This window comes from Protopterus annectens, chromosome 4.part0 (assembly GCF_019279795.1).
Source record: "Protopterus annectens isolate FY-2018-M chromosome 4.part0, PAN1.0, whole genome shotgun sequence".
Lineage (NCBI taxonomy): Eukaryota > Metazoa > Chordata > Ceratodontiformes > Protopteridae > Protopterus > Protopterus annectens.
This window is the reverse complement of record NC_056733.1, coordinates 116565679-116587722: the sequence shown is the minus strand read 5'-3', so window position 1 is coordinate 116587722 and position 22044 is coordinate 116565679. Positions and strand designations below refer to the sequence as shown.

Genomic DNA, 22044 nt, shown 5'->3' with positions numbered 1-22044 from the left:
AGAAAACTGATGTCATGGCACAGTCTGCATGCTTTATACCCCTGACGTCACGGAAGAAGAGACAGCAACTGACGCAGGACCCAAGCCTTTGTTAATCAGGCCGACTGAGGGCTACTGCAAGCAGATAACCCAAATATGATGAATGCAACAGTGAATACACTCAACATTTACATTTATGTTAAGTGCACACAACTGTACTTTTCTTCATTCACTTGCTGTCCAAAGGAGAAATAACACCTCCTCCTTCCCAGGTGGGGAATGTTTTTTTGTTCAAGGATGTTCTTAATGCCAAAGAAAGAAAGCTTGTAGACCGGTTCTGTGTCTTTTTTTTCGTAAAGTTGTTAAATAGTGCCCAAGGTCTAATTGATGTCACTTTAGAAACTGTTACCTCTTTTTCATCTTTCAAGTTTCCTGGTAGACTAGACTTAAGATGCTTATCACACCCCTTTTCTCTTATGACAAATCATCCCATTTGCTAACCCAGTATTTCTGACAAAGTACTATTTGGGGGATTTTTAAAATCTGCAAACTATTGTACAGTAGAGTCGATTATCCAAATGTCAGTTATCCTAGTGCAGCCTTCCAAAGTTTTGTGGTAAACGTTGTACGTATTTGCTTTTGTGTGATTTTTGTGCTTGTAGCCTGCTTGTTTGTGAAAAATATTCTTTATTGTCCACTGGAATTACTAAATGGTTGAAGTGTATTCCCGGTATACAGAAAAAAACTGATTTTAGGCGTTTTTTATCCAGTTCATTGCATGTTTGATTGTCCGAACTGTCCTAGGCCCCAATTAGTTCAGGTAATCTACTCTCTACTGTAGTCCCAAAATATATGTTCCCAGTTGCCTTTTTCTTCCCCATCACTCCTCCAAAATTTGCTTATTTACTTGAGAAAAAATTCTTCGAAGTCTACTTGGCATATAAAATATGTATGCAAGTACTTCTAGGTAAAAAATCCTAAATTTTCTAGACTCTGTGGGTTTGGGAGCTATGCATGCATATGTCCTACTGTTACTTCCTTGTGAATTGCTTATCCACAGGATCACAGGTTTATATTGGGTTAACAACCACTAGGGTCTTTGCAAGCCCAGTTGTGTCCCAGATTTCCTTGAAGGCCTATATGGTGGGTTAATTTAGTAAGTTGATAAGTAAGGGGTTACCTTGGGAGGTATATTACTTGGGAATCAATTTCCTTGCTGTCGAACTTTGTCCTTTCAGAAATATGGGTGCCAGACTGGGGGTGAATTTGTGATTTCCAGTCCAATGATCAAGGTGGTCCTTCAACAGGGTCAATGATGAATTCTGCTTTATATGGACATGAAGTTTCTTTCATCAGAGAGGCATCCTCTGAGAGACGCACATCATTCTCTTCAGCATATTCTGTTTGTGTCACAGGCAAAGTTCATGTCCTCATATTTAGTTTATCTGGTGCTGTTTGTTTTGCGATGAGATCTGGCAGAGCTGGATGTGAAGATGCCTTACACATCAGGCATAGAATGTGTCTCTGCAACCTTTAGGAGACCGAGTACAGAGACAGGTCCTTAACACGATCGGTGTAAGACAGGATATTCATACTATGGATTATCTTGGTAAGAAACCCTTGAGCGTGTTCCAAAAGTTGGGTGTGCCTGGTTAGGTAAGTGCCAAAGGGAGCATTGTACTCAGTGGGTTTGATAAGGGCCGAGTAGGGTGGTACTGTAACTTCCTTAGACCAGGATGCTATACCCTTGCTTATTAGTTGAATGACATGAATTTGTTACTGTCTTTGGCTATGTGTTGATCAAAGGCCAGACTGGTGTCTACTTATGTTCCCAGATCCCTAACTACTGGGTCAAGTCTTAGTGGTGATTTATAAATGGAGTAATTAGCTTTGGTGAACGATTTGCCAATGTGCAGTATAATGCTTTTCTTTTGCTGTGGGTGTTAATCCATGGCTTTGATACCGGGCATTTGCTTTCATCAGACCCTCTTGTAGGATATTGGTAATGAGGGAAATTTGATATCTCCCAATTTACAGTCATCTGTGAACTTGGTGACACAGAGGCCTTTGACATTGGTGTTTAATTGTCAGAAGCTAGGGCTAAACAGAAATGGGTGCAACACAGAGCCCCGGGCTACTTCAGTGGTGACCGGTCTTCTGGTGGAGGGGGGTCTCACGAATCCTGACATCTTGGGTCATTTCTGTGAGCCAGCAAACAATCCAGCAATATTTAGAGATTTATGCCTAGCTCTAATAGTTTGTCAATAATACCCAAGCGGAGTATTGTATCAAACATCTTGCCCAGGTCAGGGTAGGCAATATGCAGTTTTCCCGTCGTCAATAGTCTTTGATACCATCTTGTGAGGCCTGATTTTGTCCATTAACAGACTTAAAAAGGGAAAAAAGTCATTGGCATTCAGAACTTCCTTACATCTGAAACACCTGATGTCCTTAAGGGGTCAATTGAATATATCACATTATCCTCTTTTACAGGATGTTTTTAAGGAATCACACAGTGAAAACTCTAGCTTGCCTAAGATTGTCTCGTAATTTTTTATGTTTGTGTCAGGGAATTGAAACGCTTCTGTTGTCCTACTCTCAAAATCCATCATCAAACATCAAGACTCACTGGATTATCTTAGTTGTTTTAATGTTATCAAACGTGTGTCTCCCCTTCACAAAACCACTTTAATCTAGATGCATCAGTTTTGGCAACACCTTTGCCATTCCTTTAGCTGGTATTAACAAATTCTTTATAATCATGGTTAAAATTTGAAATTAGTCTATTAGAAGCTGGATCTGATGGGTATTTACCGTTTTTGGGTAATATGGCCACCGCCGCTTTCTCTTAAGCTGTTCGGGCTTCCCCTCCTTTTAAAAGTGTTGAAATCTTCCAGATCTTTTTCCCTTTTTCTCTTTTGACTTTAAAAGTTGTACAGGAATGCCATACTTTTCTGAAGACTTTTCTGGAGATTGGTTATATGCCGTCATTTTATCTTATCTTCTCCTATCTTGGGTATTAGTTGTTGAGTCTCATTTACCTATAACTTTGTCATAATTAAGTCTTCCATAAGTATTTCCATTTGTACTGTTTATTGATTTCCTCATGCCTCTGCTTTATGCAGATTTTCTAACAATATATCTAATACTTTTACAGGATCTTTGGTTATTTTTCTTGTTATAGGCTCCCTAAGTTTGATATTTATCCTTTCTACTGTCGCTCAAGTCATTGTGCTAAAAGTTTGTTTCCTCGAGTCATCAAAAATAGTTTAACGACAGTTTTTTTTTTCCAAACTCATGCATATTCTCCAAATACTGTCATGTTTTCTTTAGCTCTCTGCTGTTTTGCCTCTCTTTGTTTTGAGATTCCCCGTATTTTGCAATATTTTTGTCAGCTCCTGTAAATAATTTCTATTGCTTCTTAACCATATTCCTTTCTCTTTTATTTTTACCCCATTTTAAACTCAATTTTTCATTTTGTTCCACTCCTTAGCTATCACTCCTGAAATAAATTTCTGTCTTCTAGTAACTAGAGTAATTTCCACTTGCCATTCTTTAAATTCCAGCATGTTTAGCAGGTAGTTGGGAAAGTGCCAGCATCTCCGTTTTACTTCATTGCCCTTCATTTGTATCTGAGATTTTATCGGTGTATGATCTGAAAGAGTTATTGTATGCATTTCAAAGCCTTCAGTCAAATGCATATTCTCCTTTGAAATAAGTTCTATCCAGTTTAGCCCAGTTATTGAACCTTTGGGAAAAATTGCTTTCTGTCAGAACCCTTCTGAGTTCTCGTCTTCCATGCCTAATATTTGTATAAATTTTATCAAAAATTTACCCTCTCATTATTTTTTCAGTTCTATGTCACACTGATGCACCCTTACTATTCCAGTCCCTACCTGATATTCCCGGTTGAAAGCAGATTATTTCTCCCAAATATTTCTTAAGCTCCATAGTAGCAGTTTTTGGTGGAATATAAACGCATGGTAGCGTAATCCTCCTGCCTTGCCAGTAGCCCCGTATTAACACAAATTGACCATTATTGTCTTTTTTTTAATTTCCTGTCACTATTGGAGTCTCTTTAAGAATCAGTATTACTCACATTTTCCTTTGTCCGTTGATATTTGATGAATATCCATCCTGAAGTCCTTTCTTCAAACTCACATGCTCATTTCTTTCCAAATTTGTAAATATTTCCTGCAGCATTGCTGTTTGCTCTCTGCATTTCTTAATATAATCCAGTGCTTTCCTTTTTGTGTATACCTGGACAGCCATTTACATTCCAAGATAATGGGAGTGTCGCCGTTAAGATAAAAGGCTATTGTTCGCACCTAATGTACATGCTTGAGAGAGAGAAAAAAAAAAGCACAGCAGCTGACAACAATCGAGAGTACCTTGGATTTGAACCAGAGTCTGGAGTTAGGAGATGATGAACAGAATGAAGACAAGCAGCACTGAAATTAGTGAGTAAATGGGAGAATATAAAGCGGTATTCATTTGTGAAATATGGCTTTGCAAGAAAAAATGTCTGAGAAAGACTGGACCTTTGCTGACTTTATTAAACTTGAGTGAATGGTAAAGCATATACCCCACTTTGTCATTAAAGTTTAAAAGGACACTAAAACTAAAATAAGAAAGTTTTTGTTCTTATTAAAATGTGCATAAATATTCATAATATAAGCTGTATATTACAGAAAACTGCATAATGGGGTATTTTACATGTGTATTTATGTCCAAAAATGTCTTTTCCTCCAGGAAAAAATATTCTGAAGACAGGTGTATTCAGCCACTTGAATTTCATACCTACCTCTTAACATTCCCTGATTGCTAGGATAAATTTGCTTCTCTTCTGCTTGGTGTGCAATGAGTAGTCTTTCTGAAGTAGTTAACTTCATTTTATCTGTAGACTGCGAGTATACGGATCCATATCGGATCCGAGCCGGCAACTTTTTTTCTATCGTCTGCTCCGAGCTCCTCCCCCTACCCATAATACACCACCATCTATCTTCTCTCAGATCTCTTTTGCCATGCCATAGTAAGCGTCGTGATCTCCTTTGCTCTGAGCTTTAGGGATGAATAAGTAGGTTCATTCTGTTTTTGTGTGCAAGTGGTAGTTAGTTTTCCCTTCCTCCCCTCTTTTAGTGTACGCTGTTTGTCGGTATAGATTCAGAAAAAGAAAAAAAAGTTTTTTTTATTGCTGAAAGTAGTTCTAGGTCCACTTCCTTTCAGCGTGTGTTGTGTTCTCTTTAGGGAGTGGCGATTAGTGTTAGACTATGGCTGATCAGCCTAAGTCGGTTTTCAAAAAATGCACAGTGTGTGGCCATAAGTTCTCATCAGCTGATGGTCACACTCTGTGTGTAATATGTTTGGGAGTGCCTCATTTATCAACACAGTGTTCAATCTGTGCAGGCTTTAACCAGAGGGCCCTCAGGGACAGGAAGGCCACATTAGTTGCCAAGGGTCTTTTCCCTGCCTCCATGCTGGATTCTGCCACGGCCTCGGTCTCAGGTACTCCTGCCGAACCACCCACTCAGACAGGGGCTCAAAATCCCACTTGTTTTGTTGTTGGGGGAGACAAAGATAAATAAAAATCAAGAGAGAGAAAAAAAGAAAAAGACAGTAAGGTGCAAGGAGGATAAAGAGAGGAAGAAGGGTAGGCCTCGCAAGAGGTCCTCGGGCCTTGGGCTCCATAGCTGCTTCAACTTCTATTCTTCCTTGCGCACGCCTCCATATGCGGGTCCTTCAATGGATTCTGGCTGTCCAATGGTCTCAGCTAGACCTGCCCATGGATTTTCCGATAAGGATCAGTCACACTTGCAGGACATCTCTCCTTTCGTGGCTCCTTTCACCAGAGTTTGCAGCGGGACGCTCTTTTGTGTCATATCCAGCCAAAGCCACAGTGACCACAGACGCCTCCCAACTCGGGTGGGGGGGACACTGGGAAGGACAGTCCAAGGCACCTGGTCCCAGATAGAGACCGTGTTCCACATAAATGTTCTAGAGATGAAGGCAGTGCTTTTAGCGTTGAAAGCCTTCCACACTGTCCTTTCTCTGGGTACGATTGCAATTCAGTCAGACAACATGCCGGTTGTCTGGTATATCAACAAGCAAGGGGAACCAGATCTTATCCTCTGTGTCGCGAGGCCATGAGAGTGTGGGAGTGGGCGATTTCCACCAGTCAGTTTCTGATTGCAACGCACGTCCCGGGACACTCCAACATTTTAGCAGACAGACTGAGTCGGGCTATTTTGATGCCGTACGAGTGGTCTCTGAAACAGTCAGTAGTGGCCGAGATATTCCTTGCATGGGGCCAGCCTTGCTGCGATCTCTTCACATCTCCTTCCAATGCGAAGTGCAGCGAGTTCTTTGCTCGGATTCCCTCTCCAGGCGATGCCCCTAGAGATGGTCTAGTCCATTTTTGGCCCCACAGGTTACTGTATGCTTACCCACCATTAGCACTCATTCAGAAGTTTCTTCAGAAAGCCTGTCGACTAGGGTGCATAGTGATCCTCATTGCCCCATTCTGGCCTCATCAAGTTTGGTTCCCCTTCCGTTGGTCTCATCTTTTAGCTCCTCTGTGGATTCTGGATCCATGTCCGGATCTTATCTGTCATCCTTCTGGTGCTTACCCTCCTAATCTGGACAGTCTAAAGCTGACAGCTTGGCTGTTCCAGTTCCCTTGATTGCCAGGACTCCTGGTCTTTCATCTCCTGTAAAATCTATACTATTGGCTTCTCTTAAAGATTCCACTAGGAAGGTTTATCACAGTAAATGGAGACGTTTCTCTATCTGGGCCTCTCCGCGAAACCTAGATCCTTTTACAGCACCTGTTCCAGCCTTGTTAAAATTCTTAACTAGTATTTTTCAGCAAGGAGCTAGCTCCTCCACAGTGAAAGTACAGCTGGCAGCCATTTCTAATTTTCATGCAGGTGAAAATAAGATTGCACTTACCTATCCTAGACTATGTAATGCCTTTTTAAAAGGCACCTTCCTTCTGCGCCCTCCCGTCAAAGTTTCCTCCTTGGGATTTCACTTTGGTTCTTCAGTCATTAGTATCTCCTCCTTTTGAATCTGCTGCATCAGTGGATCTAAAGTTTTTGTCTTGGAAGACAGCCTTCCTAGTGGCTATTACTTCGGCTAAGAGGGTCTCTGAACTGCAGGCATTGTCTGCCGTGCCTCCTTATTTGGTCTTCCATAAGGACAGGGTCTCTCTCTGTACAAATCCTTCGTTTTTACCCAAAGAGGCATCTCAATCAAAAATAAACCAAACAATCTACCTGTTTTCTTTCCAAATTTTCAGAACAAAGGGGAATATAAACTTCATTTGTTAGATGTTCATAGACAACTTTGTTTCTACCTTCATAGAACACAATCCTGCCTTAAGTCTGATCTATTATTTGTCTTATTTTCCAAACCTCGTTTGGGCAAGGCCATTTCCAGGGTTTCTTTAGCCAGATGGATCACTCTTTGCATTCTACACATTTACTAGGCCAAGGGGTTATCTCCTCCTGGTCTGATTAAAGCTCACTCTACCAGGTCCATTGTGACTTCCGCTGCTTTTTGGACTAAGGTTCCTTTGAACGACATTTGCGCAGCAGCAACTTGGGCAAATTCTCATACTTTCATCACCCATTACAAGTTAGATCGGATTTCCAGAGGGAGAGCATCCTTTGGCTCTGCGGTGCTCAGGAATATCCTTCCATGAGAGCCTCCCAGGATTTGTTGAGTAGCTGGGGGTACTCTGTCCCATGGGTTGCAGATAAAATGAAGTTAACTACTTCATATAAAGAAGTTATGTACTCATAACATTCCATCTGAGTAGTTATACTTCATTTTTCTGCAACCTTCCCACCCTCCATCCCCCTGATCTTTTCATGTGAATAAACATGTTAGGTTTATTTAGTTGAGTTGCTAATATGTATAGTTGCAGCAAACTCGATTTGAGAGAAGATAGAAGATGGTGGTGTATTATGGGTATGGGGAGGAGCTCGGAGCTTGGAGCAGATGTTAGGGAAAAAAAGTTGCCGGCTCGGATCCGATATGGATCTGTATACCCACAGGTTGCAGAAAAATGAAGTATAACTACTCAGATGGAACGTTATGGTGAGTACATAACTTCTTTTTTTTCCTCACACACTCTGCTGTCCCACAATTTTAATACTTTTCCCTTCTGCACAGTTTTTTCAAGATCAATTCTTTATGCTGATATTTATTGCATATTTACTAATATAGGCTTTTGTTGTTTTCTCATGGCCTGGTTTGGAAGTAAAACACTTGATATGAACTTTCAGTTAACAAACCCTGCTGTGGAATATCAGTCCAGTTGCTTATTTGTACTTTCATAATAATAACAGTCTGTTCCTTCCAGTTTCTCTTGTACAGCTAAAATCCTGTTTCTCTGTCTTGTCTTCTACATAGACCTTTTTGAAACCTCTTTTTGAGAAGCTTCATACTCAGCCAGTCTTTTCTTCATTACAACCTCTGATATGTTTGCAGTTTATCAGTTCATATGAGTAACTACTTAAAACTTTTATTTTCTAGCCTTTTGTTATTTTAGCTGAAATATTCCATCAATGTTGCATTTATTTTAATCATCTCTAAGAGCATTTGATTTATTTTTCCTCTAAGTTACAGGCAGCCATCTGTTGTACCAAAACTGAAGCTTGAGCTGCTTTTTGCTGAACAGCTGCTGGATTCTTTGCAGTCAATATTTTCTCTTCTGTTTTTCTAGTTGATTTTCTTTTTGGTGCTCTAAATTTCTTCTTCGATGGCATTTAGGCAGTGTACTTAACTAGTACCTGAATGTTACCCAGAATTTCACTGGCTGTTATTTCCCAGTTTCTCGTATTTCTGCGGGAGAGCTGAAATCCACTGTTTGGTGTGCAGCCATCTTGGAAGTCCCTGGTGTTATTGTTAATCTCCATTCCCCAACACTGGTTTCTGGTTCATGTCAAGGTACTCCTGATTTTTTTATATTTTGTAAACAGCTTGAGGGGTTTTCCTGTTTTTCAAATATCTCATTTTGGAAAATGCTTTCACTGGTGTGTTTTCTTTATAGGCTTTCTTTTTGTTACAAGATTGAGAAGCACAGTCTGCTATAATTTGGGGAGGGGGGGGGTCTCTTTGTTGTTTAAACCTTTTTCTTATTTTCTCCATAGCCTGATGTTCTTCATGTTTCACTGTTGTAGTCATCACCTGTGGGTTATCCCTGCTGTGGTAGCCCTCAGCCGGCCTGAATACCAGAGTCAGTGTTTTTCTGCATTGGCTGCCGTCTGTTTCTGGCTGACGTCAGGTCGAGGTCGGTGCTATAAAGGATAGCAGCCGACATTATTACATCAGTCTTTCTTGCCGTGGAACCTGTAGCAGAAGCAATTCGCAAGTGTGCTGGTCCGCTGACCGTCCAGAATTTTGATTTACAGCTGAAAATGTCTAAAGCTAAGTACTCCATTGGGGAATCCTTTTTTTCTTGCTCTAACTGTTGTGAAAAAATTAACAATGGTCTCGCCTTTGGAAAGCAAGCACCATACCGAGACTTCCACTCATACTGCATCACTTGTTTAGGCCCAGAGCACAACTTTCCCTGTTGCTGTTTCTGTGCCCTTTTTAATGTGGGAACCATTCGCGTTGAGCTATTATTGTAGCCTGGTATTTTTTGTCTTCCATCTTTGCATTCTGAAATGGCATCAGTCATCCATCCATCCGTAGAGATTTTGAAAAAATGTAAGGATAAAGAGAAAGACAGACCACCCAAGGCCAAGCCTTCCGACGACTCTACTGCTAAGCAGGTGGTCAGTTCTCCGGAATTCAGTGAGGGGCTTTTGCAGCCCCCGATTCGATTTCTTCGCAGGCCTCTACTGAGAGCCTTTCAAAGTCAGGTATGCCGCAGAAATCTTCTTTGTCTTCCGAGCCTTTGGTTGTCTCTGCCTCGGTTGGGTCCGGAGCTGCGGCGCAGGCATCGGCTTCTGAGGAGGCCTTTCGCACTACCGATTCCAGACCAAAAAATTCTTCTCTTCCGACTACCGTTTCTTTCAGACCGATGGATACTCTTAGGCCTAGAGGCAAGACCACTCCTAGGAAAACTACCTCTAGCCACCATGTTACTTCTGCTTCTCCTCCCCAAACTCAAATGCTTAAAATGGCAAAGGATCTTATCACCCTTATCAGAGGAAGTCAGGCCACAACTTTAAAAAAGAAGAGAGAGCTTTCTCCCGAAATACTAACAGAAATGGATTCTGAGGAGTCTGATTATTCAGATTTTGAAGAGGAGCAACCACCTGTGACTGCTTATGAGGATTCAGATGCAGAGGAATCCATTCCCTCTGCATCCCCACCTGAAGATCTTTCCTTTGGGGAAATCCTTCACGCCTTCAGGGAACATTTCCACTGGGAATCCCAGGACTTACCTCAGTCTAAGAAAAGACTAAGCGAGTTTCTAGACCTGCCCCAGCACAAGACCCTTGGCCATCCCTCCTATCTTCGAGATGGTTGATGATGTCTTCCAGGAATCCAGTTGAACTCCTGACACCCACCCACCTACTCCTAGAAAACCTGACTGGTATTACAGAGTACTGGACCCTCACAAATACCTGAACAGAAATCCTGCTGCAGACCCGGAGGTCATTACACAGGGGCCAAAAGGAGTTAAGGCTAGTTCTACAAAAAATCCTACTCCTTCTGACAAGCACTCCAGAGCTCTGGACAGATGGGGTAAAAACATATACAGCTCTGCAACCGTGGCCATCAGAGCTCTCAATTGTCAGTTCCACATGTTTAAAATATCAACAACACACTGGAACTGTTAAAACAAAAACTTTCTACCTTTTCTGACTGTGCTATTTTGAAAGAGTTAGCAGATTTACTGCAGTCTTCTTGTCAAGTAGCTAAACATTCATTACACTGTGGATATGACACCCTAGAAGTCTCAAGCAGGGCAGCAGTGTCAGGATCTCTCATTAGGAGACATGCATGGTTGAAGGAATAACTTCTCCCTGATCATGTCAAATCTAAATTACTTGATGCACCCTTGGATAAGATTCACTTGTTTGGAGAAAAAGCAGAAGAGGTGCTTAAAAAGATGGAAGACATTGCAAAATCTATGCAAACAGTAAAAGATTTCCTTCAGGTACAACCTCTTAGGTTCAGCAGGAATTTTCCCTCAAAACACTGGTTCTTTCCTGCACCTAGCAGACGGGGGCAAGGTAAGCCCTACAGGGACAGACCACCCAGACTCCCCTCCCCAGGGACAGCAGATAACCAAACAGTGGACCACTTCCACTCCAAAGGCAGGGAGGTCTAAGCCATCCTTCTATGGCAAAAGCTCTCAATGACTCCCTTTCCCCCCCTCTGCCCTCTTTTCTCAAAAACTAGGAGGAAGGCTCGCCCTCTGCAAAGAAAATTGTTTTTCTGTAACAAAGGACCAGTGGGTCTTAAAGATAATTTTTCAGGGATACAAGTTATCCTTCAGCGAACTCTCAGTTCTAAGAGGGTACACAGACTTGCCTCGCAATCAGTGAGCAGAGGCATTGAAACAAGTCCAAACTCTCATTTCCCAAGGGGCAGCAGAACCTGCCCCCTCAAATCAAACAGGCAAAGGCTTTTATTCTAAACTATTCTTTGTTCCCAGAAAAGCGGGTACTTGGCGCCCCATCCTGGATCAATCTATTCTGAACACCTCCCTGGTGGTCCACAAATTCAAAATGCTAATCTTACAGCAGCTGCTGCCTATGCTGACAAAAGAATGCCTGGTTAATAACCCTAGATCTAAAAGATGCCTACCTCTACATCTCCAGAAGGGGATTCCTTCACTTCAAAAGAGGCTCACAACACTTTCAGTTCTCTGCTCTACCCTTTGGCTTATCTACTGCTCCCACGGTATTCACCAAATGCTTAGCCCCGGCCATAGGCTTCTGCAGACAGAAAAATAACCAAAGTTACCCTTATCTGGACTACTGTCTTATTCAGGCAGACTGCAAAGAAAAGCTCCTCAGGGACCTCCTCTTTGTCAAAATCCTCCTAACCTCCTTAGGGTACACCATCAATGAGAAGAAATCAAAGGAAACGCTGTCCAGGAAGATCATTTTCGTGGGAGCACTGCTGGGCACAGCATCCCAAATGGCCTTCCTAGCCCCAGAAAAAGAGCTTCCTGCCTCTTTCACCCAGCTGGCTTCCAGAAGTCACCTCACTGCCAGGAAGTCCCTGCAGGCCTTGGGGTACATGGCATCTGGCATCCTTCGAATTCTTCTGGCCAGGCTTCACATGAGAAAACTTCAGTGGTACCTAAAAAAACATTGGTGTCAGCACTCTGTCTCTAGAGACCTCTCTCCTTCTGATCCCCTGTATAAGGGCCATGTTTCTCTGGTGGGCAGGGGCCTGTGGCCAGAACAAGGGTCTTCCCTTCATTCTCTGCCCAACCAGACAGACCATTGCCACCGATGCCTCAGACATAGCTTGGGGCACTTACCTAGAAGGCAGATGCACCCAAGGTCTTTGGGATGCCCCGCAACTTTCCTTACACAGCAACCAGAAGGAAGTGATGGCAGTACAAAAGGCTCTGACTTCCTTCAAACCCCATCTCAAGCCCGGGGTTCTCTTTATCAAAACAGACAACACCAGTTGTGTAGTACATAAACAGAGAGGGACCCAATCTTACCCCTTCCATGCAGACTAGCTTTGAACCTCTGGCTGACAGCCTCTTCCATGGGACTACACCTGATAGCCCAATACCTACCACGGTTCAACACCACCCTGGCAGACCACTTAAGCAGAAACTTACTGGACCCCCACGAATGTCAGCTTCACAGAAAAATCTTTTTACAAATCACCCAAGCGTGGGGGACTCCGCAGGTGGATATCTCTGCTTCGTATCTTAACCATCAGCTGAAAAGATTCTGTACCAGGGATTATCACCAACTAGTGTGGAAGGTAGATGCATTGACCTTCCCTTGGAACACCCGCTTTGTGTACTCATTCCCTTCTCTGTCTCTTATTCCGAAGGTACTAATCAAAATAAGGGAGGAGAGACCAAAGGCCATTCTCATTGCTCCAGATTTGCCCACACAACATTGGTACTCCTTATTGTGCAGTCTGACCTTACAGCCTCCCAGGCAGCTTCCCCTGATCTCAGACATTGCAACTCAGGTGGAGGGGGGATGCTGGACCCAGATTTACAGACTCTCACACTATCAGCATGGCTAATATTCTAAAGGAAAACAAGGGGACCCTGTTAAGCAAATGGGTCCTAGACGTTATCACAGAGGCCAGAAGGCCCGGCACCAGAAAATCTTATGCAGGAAAATGGAAAAGATTTTTCTCGTAGAGCCAGTCCAGAGGGGGCAGTACCTCACAACCTTCTATCTCTCTTATCCTGGACTACCTAGTGGAGCTACTTAATAGTGGCCTCTCCTTTTCCTCTATTAAAATCCACGCCTGAACCATTTCAGCTCATTTTGATACAGAACAGCCCCAATTCCTCAGAGGGGCTTCTAATATCAGACCTCCCAGAAGACCGCCCACTCCAGCCTGGGACCTGAATTATGTTTTGCAAAAACTAACTTTACCACCCTTCGAACCTGCTGCTTCAGCAGAACTAAAATTCCTCTCCTGGAAGACCGCTTTTTTCCTAGCTATCACCTCAGCCAGGAGAATTTCAGAACTTCAGGCACTGATGGCCATTGAGCCCTTCATCCTCCATGCAGACTGGGTCTCCCTGAGAACTAATCCCTCCTTTTATGCCCAAGGTGGTATCTAATGTAACTCTGAATCAGGCCATACATCTACCCACATTCTTTCCTGACTCTCAAGGCAAGAGGGAAAGAATTCTGCACTTACTAAATGTGCACAGGCAGCTCAGATACTATTTAGACCGCACTAAACCCTTCAAAAAAACAGACCAACTACTTGTCAGCTTTGCCCCAGGGGCAGAGGGGAAACCCATTTCCAAGCAAACCATTTCCAAATGGATATCGCACTGTATCCATTCCTGCTACAGATTGCATGGGACCCCCCCCAAATCTATTCAAATCCATTCCACTAGGGCAGCCTCCACTTCCATAGCATTCCTCAGAGGAGTTCCCACCAGGGACATCCTGGAAGCTGCCACCTGGACTTTTGTCTATGCTTTTACCAAGCATTACCACCTACCTCTATTTTCTAAGGGTAGGGCATGGTTTGCCTCTGCAGTTCTGCAGGGCATTCTGACCCATTCCTATTTCTCTTACTAAGCCTTCCACCCCTCTCTTCAGCTTTGGGAATCCTCCCACAGATGCTGACTGCAACAGTGAAACATGAAGACCATAGTACAGTTGTGTGCACTACCCATAAATGTAGATGTTCGAGTGTATTCACTATTGCAGTCCTGGTTTCCCACCCTCCTTCCCCTTTATATCTTCTTTTTTTAGGGAGACATAAGTTTGAAAAGGTGGTTTTAACTTGGGCCTCCAACGAGTTAGGTCAAGAAAAACTGATGTAATGGCGTCGGCTGCTCTCCTTTATAGCACTGACGACTTGACGTCAGTCAGCAAGCGACTGCAGCCAATGCAGAAAATACACTGATACTGGTATTCGGGCTGGCTGAGTGCTACCACCGCAGGGATAGCCCACAGGTGATGACTGCAACAGTGAATACATTCTTAACATCTAGATTTATGGTAACTAAGTGCACAACTGTACTTTCTGTCTGGACGCTGTAGACAAGTGAACTTGGTCACCTTTGGCACCTATTTTGTATGTCTGCAAACCCTGGCAAGCTTGAGCTCTCTCCCTAACCCATAAATCCCTAATCTTACCTGAGCTGTTCAGATCTTATCGCTAGTATTAAGTTACAATGGCATCTGAAACTACTTGAGCAGTAATAAGGGAAAGTAGGTTATTGGGCAGATAAATGTTTCTCTGATGGTCTATTCAGAGACAAAGATATTGCTACTTATGGTTCTTTAGTGCTCAGTTCTTTTTCAATGTCATCCTAGCTATTTTCTCCCTCCTTCTATTCCCAACCCAACCCTTGTCATGCTCTTGTTGTGCAGGTATTGCTGCTTTTTTCCCCATTTCTGTAAAAAAAAAAAAGTGCTGTCTACTAGTGCTGTTTTTAGGATTGGATAAGATAGTTGTGAGTTTTAGTTATGCATTTGTGCACATGACTTGCTTTGTTTTCTTCTGTGTGTGGTTGATTCTTTAGCCTTGGAAAAAAAAAATCAAACCAGGGTTTCAAAAAATGTAAAAAGTCTGCGCATAAGATTACCCCATAGAACCCACATGAATTTTCTTTTGTGGCTTGGAGTTTCCCACTTAGTTATGTCATGTACAAAAATTTCATTGAGTGCACTCTTGCCAATAGAAAGGATAAGTTGATATTGAAAGTTTTTGTTTTGAAGAAGTGGTTACGGAGACTACCTTTTCCCAGGATGCTGAAAAGTCCTAGTTCAATGTCATACCTGAAAAGTAAAAAGGCTTTTGGGTGAGGCAGAAATCCCACTTCTAGGAAAAGCTAACTGCTTCCAAAGTGCACTTGGTTGTTTCTCCTCCACAGAGACCTGGAACGTCCTTGGCTGGCATGCCATTGCAGTTTTCTTTTCTCAGCAGCAGTCATTCAGCACACTCGATTTGGCTCCAAGGAAAGCGAACAGTTTTTCTTCTGAAATGGAGCTATCTAGACTAATGCCTTATAGACCTCAATTAGTTTATTCTCTTCATTCATACAGATGTCCTTGGGAGTCTGACATGTTCAGGCCTCTTCACGTCTGTATGAGCTGAAGGACAGGGGCAGCCAGTTGAGTCTGAGTTTGCTCTGCAGGCCTCTGCTTTTAAGTCTTGTACTAGGTCTTCAGATAGGAGGGTGGAATCCCTAAATCTTGCCAGGGGTCATCTATAAACAGTGCGCAAGCCATGGCCTGTTCCCAGTGCATACAACGCTACACCAGACCCAACTGTAAGGCCAAATCATTCCTGGCTTGCCTTAGACTAGGCCGTCTGGCTTTCAGCCACAGCAGGTCCTGCTTAGGCTGAGAACCTACCTGTAGATGATATTGTCTCAGACTTACCACCTGAGATTTCTCATTTGGTGAAACACTCCATAAAAGGAGGGGGTGTTTTTATTGGGAAGTACAACACTTCCCTCAGTCTGAGTGTTAGTTTTTTGAAGCCTCTTGAGCACAAACCTTGGGCAATTCCTCCAGTACTAGAAGTAGTGGATTATGTCCTGTTGGACTCTTCCCTGCAGCCGGAGTTCAACCACTTCCTCCAAGGAAGCCTGTCCATTTGTGTAGGGACCTTGATTCCCATAAACACCATTTTAGGAGTCTTACAGCTGATCCTGAAGTAGTGACTTAGGGTCCTAAGAACCCATTGCCAATTGATAAGGGGGGGGGGGGAATAACCCTTGACAGGTTGAGAATAAAGTGTACTACTGCCATCCTGGCTATGAGAGTTCTTAGCTGCCAGTTTCATATAGTTAAGTGCAAGGAAACTCTACCTGGAGCATTTGAAGAAAACTGGAAAAGATAGAAGATAGGACTCCAAAGAATTACTGGACATCTACTACTCTGTTTCTCAATTTGCAGAGCATTGCTTACATTGTGGCTTTGATGCTTTGGAAATATCAAGCAGGGAGACTTCCTTAGGGTCTGTTATTTGCAAACATGCTTGGTTAAGAGAACTGTCCCTTCCAAACCATGTTAAGTATGAGATTCTGGATGCTGCTGTAGCCAGAGACTTTATTTGGAGCCAAGGCTGAAGCTGTCTTCAAAAAGTTGGAGGAAAAGGCAAAATGCATGCAGACTGCCTTATATAGGTTCGGCCACACAGATGTAGCAGAAACTATCCTACTAAGAACTCGTCAAGAATGAAAAGAGGGATTAAAGTCAGAAGAGAGAGAACACTGAGGCAACGAAGTATGGAAATCAGAACCTACCTGTAGACATAGTGGACCTCAATCCTAGGGCCACTGCAGGAGTAACCATGACTGTGCTGGTCCTCTCCCTATTCAGTTTCCCTCAAGTTCCAACCCAACCATTCCCACTCCCCATCTTCCAAACCTCCCTGTCACTTCTACAAAACTATAGGTGAAAGCTTTTCCCCCTTTTATCAAGAAGGGACCAAAATTACCCAGAGCAGATGGGTGTTAAACATTAAACAGGTTATAAGCTGTCTTTCACCTCTCAACCCGAAGCCTGCAGGCATTCCTCATGTCCTCCCAAACCAGGTTCGAGAAGCTGTGGCCCAAGTAGGTTTGCTTTTGCAGCAAGCTTCCATAGAAAAAGGTGCCCCCCCTCCCCCCAATACACACAAAGGGAAGAGAGTATCATTTCAGACTTTTCCTTGATCCAGTGAAGGACTGATTTGGAGACCCATCCTATACCTTTCTAGATTAAGCAGATTCTTTCTAGTTCCCATGTTCAGAATGTTATCTGCTAAACGTTAAGTATGTTTAAAATAGGAGTGGGACTGGGCCGTCTGTGTTATGTTGAAGTTGTAGTTGTATGCTACTGGGATGTCTAGAATGGACGAGTGTGTCTTATTATTTTTAGCATTGTTTAAATTCAACTTTAAATGTTATACTCCCTTGGGTATTGTGTAAAAGGTCTACTTTTAAAGTAACTTATGGTTAGTATGTTTTACTTCCCTAGTTTATTTTACTAATGCTGATATTTTCTTTTTTTAATGACAGAGTTTACGTTCACACATGAGAAAAATTGGACCAAGAAGCAAAGTTGATCTTGCAGAGTTTATGAAATTCTTAGCTGACCAGTACAACTGTGAGTCACCATACGAACTGGGCATTAGAATTCAGAGCATTGCACTTTCAATCTCAGTAAGTATCTGGTCTAATTTGTTCATTTCAGTAAAATTATTTACTTTATGTTGTGTTCTGATTTTAATGTTTTGTATTTTGTTTATGCAGACAGTACGAAAAGCAGCAAATAGTGAATTTGTAGCACTAGAAAAAGCAAAAGATCGAATTCGGATTGAGATAGAAGAAGAAGTAGAAAATCGAATGTATAAGATCAAGAAAAATTTATTGGATTGTGCTAGTGGGCCAAATCTTTTTTCCAACCATGGAAGCTATGAGCTGCGCAGACAATACTCTACACTGACTGCAACAGAAGCAGTGTTTCAGGTGTGCAGAAATGCACAGGATATATTTTCAGGGAAATTGCAGAAGGTAAAAAAAATACTAAACTAAATGTTATGTATGCCAGGAAAGAGCACTACAGATGCAATGTTACTTTGCCTCCTGCTGATAAAACCTGTAAGCAGCATATGTTTACCTCATCTACGTAAATCATACCCGTGTGACTGTTTTGTTGGCTTTCTTCTAATCTGCTGCACAATGGCCAGTAAGACATCAGTTACCACCTCTCCCTTTTATTAAGGAAAGTGTCTTGTTTGCTCCTTTCAGCAAAAAAAAATATATATCTTTTGTGGCTAGGTTTTTTTATAGATGTTAAAGCAATTAAATTACAAAATAAATTGCCTCATATTTACTTCAGAATATATATATATATATATATATATATATATATATATATATATATATATATATATAGATATATAGATATATATATTTAATCAGGGCTATCCATCTGAGCATACTTATTTCAAGTGGAGGCTTAGGAAGGAGAGCAACATGAAGAGCTTAAGAAAATCATAATGCATTTTAGAAAAGATTTACAGTAAATTTGCAGATGTGCATGCATGAGAGGTGTCGAAGGCCAGCAGTGGTAAGATGGTGTTAGATGTGTATTTAGATAATGAAAATATTGGCTGGAGTATTTGACTTAATACTGAAACACTGTCACGTTGTTCTTATGTTTAGAAAGCAAGGTGCGCACACACAGGCATGCCACAGTGTGTTCAGGATGTAGGCAAAGGTTTGGAGTTGTGGGAGGAAGCTTAAGGATATGTATGTAAGTAAAGTGCACAGTGCCTGAGAAAGATCAAAGGTGAGCAGTTGGCAGACCTTGAGAGAAGAAAGGATGAGTAATAAAGTAGGAAAGGGAAGCAGGATAAAGGTTTTTAGCATGAAAATAGTTGATACAAAGGGAAAATAGGTTGAAGAGGGCAATTAAGAGCTGAAATAAATTGGAGTTAGTAGTATTGGAATTAAGGCAATTTTGGAACGAGTTGGATGAAGTGGTGATGACTATACCCAAGGGTGAGAAGACTAATGATTGGAGCAGATTTTAATTTGCAAGTTGGTAAAGGAAACAGAGGGGATGAGGAAGTGATGGGTAGGTATGGTGTTAAGCAAAGGAATGTAGAAGGTCAGATGGTAGTGGATTTTGATAAAAGGATGGACATGGCTATGGTGAATACGTATTTTAACAAGAGGGAGGAGCATAGGGTGACATACATGAGTGGAGGAAGATGCACACAGGTGGATTATATCTTGTGTAGAAGGGCCAGTCTAAAGGAGATTGGAGACTGTAAAGTGGTGGCAGGAGAAAGTGCAGTTAAGCAGCATAGGATGGTGGTTTGTAGGATGATATTGGTGATCAAGAAGAGGAGGAGGAGGAGTGTGAGGACAAGCAGCAAGGATCAAATGGTGGAAACTGAAAAAGGGTAATTGTGAGGTGGAGTTCAGGGAAGAGTTAAGACAGGCGCTGGGTGGCAGTGAAGAGTTACCGAATAGCTGGGTAACTACAGCAGAGCTAGTAAGGGAAATGGCTAGAACGGTTCTTGCTGTGACATCTGGAAAGAGGAAGGAGTATAAGGAGGACCTGGTGGTGGAATGAAGAAGTACAGGAGAGTATACAGAGAAAGAGGCTGGCGAAAAAGTGGGATGGTCAGAGAGATGAAAGTAGACAGGAGAATAAGGAGATGAAGTGCATGGCAAAGAGAGAGGTGGTGAAGGATAAGGATTAGGTGTATGGAGAGTTATATGAAAGGTTGGACACTAAGGAGGGAGAAAAGGACCTGATTGGCTAGACAGAGGGACCAAGCTAGTAAAGATGTGCAGCAGGTAAGGGTGATGAAGGATAATGAGGGAAATGTACTCAAGCGAGGAGTATGTGTTGAGCAGATGGAAAGAGTACTTTGAGGAGCTGATGAATGAAGAGAATGAGAGGGAGAGAAGGTTGAATGATGTGCGGATAGTGAATCATGAAGTGCAGTGGATTAGCAAGGATATAAAGTAAGGATAGCTATGAAGAGGATGAAAAATGGAAAGGCTGTTGGTCCAGATTACATACCTGTGGAAGCTTGGAAATGTTTAGGTGAAATGGCAGTGGAGTTTTTAACTAGATTGTTTAATGAAATCTTGAAAAGTGAGAGGATGCCAGAGGAATGGAGAAAGTGTTTTGGTACCGATTTTTAAGAATAAGGGTGATGTGCAGAGCTGTAGTAACTACAGAGGAATTAAATTGATCAAGTCACAGCATGATGTTATGGGAAAGAGTAGTGGAAGCTAGATTAAGAATGGAGGTGATGATTAGTGATCAGCAGTATGGTTTCATGCTAGGAAAGAGCACTATAGATGCAATGTTTGCTCTGAGAGGGTTGATGGAGAAGTACAGAGAAGTTCAGAAGGAGTTGCATTGTGTCTTTGTGGACTTAGAGAAAGCATATGACGGTGCCTAGAGAGGAGTTGTGGTATTGTATGAGGAAGTCAGGAGTGTCGGAGAAGTATGTAAGAGTGGTACAGGATATGTGCGAGGGTAGTGTGACAGCGGTGAGGTCTGCAGTGGGAGTGATGGATGCGTTTAAGGTGGAGGTAGGATTGCATCAAGGATCAGCTCTGAGCCCTTTCTTATTTGCAATGGTGAAGGACAGGTTGACAGGCGAGGTCAGACAGGAGTACCCGTGTGGACTATGATGTTTGCAGATGACATTGTGATCTGTAGTGAGTAGGGAATGGGAGGAGGAGACCCTGGAGAGGTGGAGATATGTTCTAGAGAGAAGAGGAATGAAGGTCAGCAGGACAGACAGAATATGTGTGTGTAAATGAGAGGGAGGATAGAGGAATGGTGAGGCTGCAGGGAGTTGAGGTGACGAAGGTGGATGAGTTTAAATACTTGGGATCAGCAGTTCAGAGTAATGGAGAAGTGTGTAAGAGAGGTGAAGGGAGAGTACAGGCAGGATGGAGTGTCAGGAGTGATTTGTGACAGATGAGTACCAGTAAGAGTGAAAGGGAAGGTCTACAAGAGGGTAGTGAGACCACCTATGTTATATGGGTTGGAGATTGTGGCATTGACAAAAAGGCAGGAGTTAGAGCTGGACATGGCAAAGCTAAAGATGTTAAGATTTGCACTGGGTGTGACGAGGTTGGACAGGATTAGGAATAAGTATATTAGAGGGTCAGCCCAGGTTGGAAGGTTTGGAGACAAAGCCAGAGAGGCAAGATTACGTTGGTTTGGACATGTGCTCAGGAGGGATGCAGAGTATATTCAGAAAAAAGATGCTAAGGATGAAGCTGCCAGGTAACAGGAAAAGAGGAAGGCCTGAGATAAGTTTTATGGATTTGGTGAGAGAGGACATGCAGGTGGTTGGTGTGACAGCAAGATGCAGAGGACAGGAAGAAATGGAAACAGATTATCTGCTGTAGCGACCCCTAACGGAAGCAGCTGAAAAGTATTGGAATTAAGAGTCTCAGGAAACCGGGGAAATGTAACCCAAGTTTATAAAATTTAATTGAAAATAGTTGCAGAGATATTTCAAGTTTTTATTTCGTCTGCCATGGTATTGATTGCCCTCTGTTGTGTGCATCACACTTTCATGTACTGCTTAGTTACTGTTGCATTAGTTTTATTTGGCATGAGCAAAATGTGAGCTTAATTTATGCTAGCTCTTACATTTGGTAGGACATTTACTGCAGTGTAATAAATGCATTTTTTTCACACTTATGTTGGCAGATATTCTGCCTGACCCTCTGTTAGAAGTTGGCAGTGTCTGTATGCTGGTATACTAAGCTAGTGTTGCCTTCTGTTGTTGGTTTTCTTTGCTTCAAAACTGTTAGTTGCTTAATTTCCTTTTGTGGCTTTTTGTGTAGTTTACCAGTTGTTTGGCTTCAGCGGATACTGAGAAGTGCAGGTTCTGCATTTTCTTTTGAAAGAATAGTAGTTGATTTTCAAGTGTTAT

At 42.4% G+C, this 22044-nt stretch overlaps 1 protein-coding gene across 1 annotated transcript in view; it reads left to right on the top strand.

The window, feature by feature from the left end:
• LOC122800223 (protein NO VEIN-like) overlaps positions 1-22044 on the top strand; it is a 1589974-nt gene that overhangs the window by 28033 nt on the left and 1539897 nt on the right. The window contains exons 3-4 of the mRNA XM_044069716.1: positions 17636-17779; positions 17870-18130. Of these exons, the coding sequence (XP_043925651.1) occupies positions 17636-17779; positions 17870-18130 (405 nt within the window). The remainder of the gene's footprint in view (positions 1-17635; positions 17780-17869; positions 18131-22044) is intronic.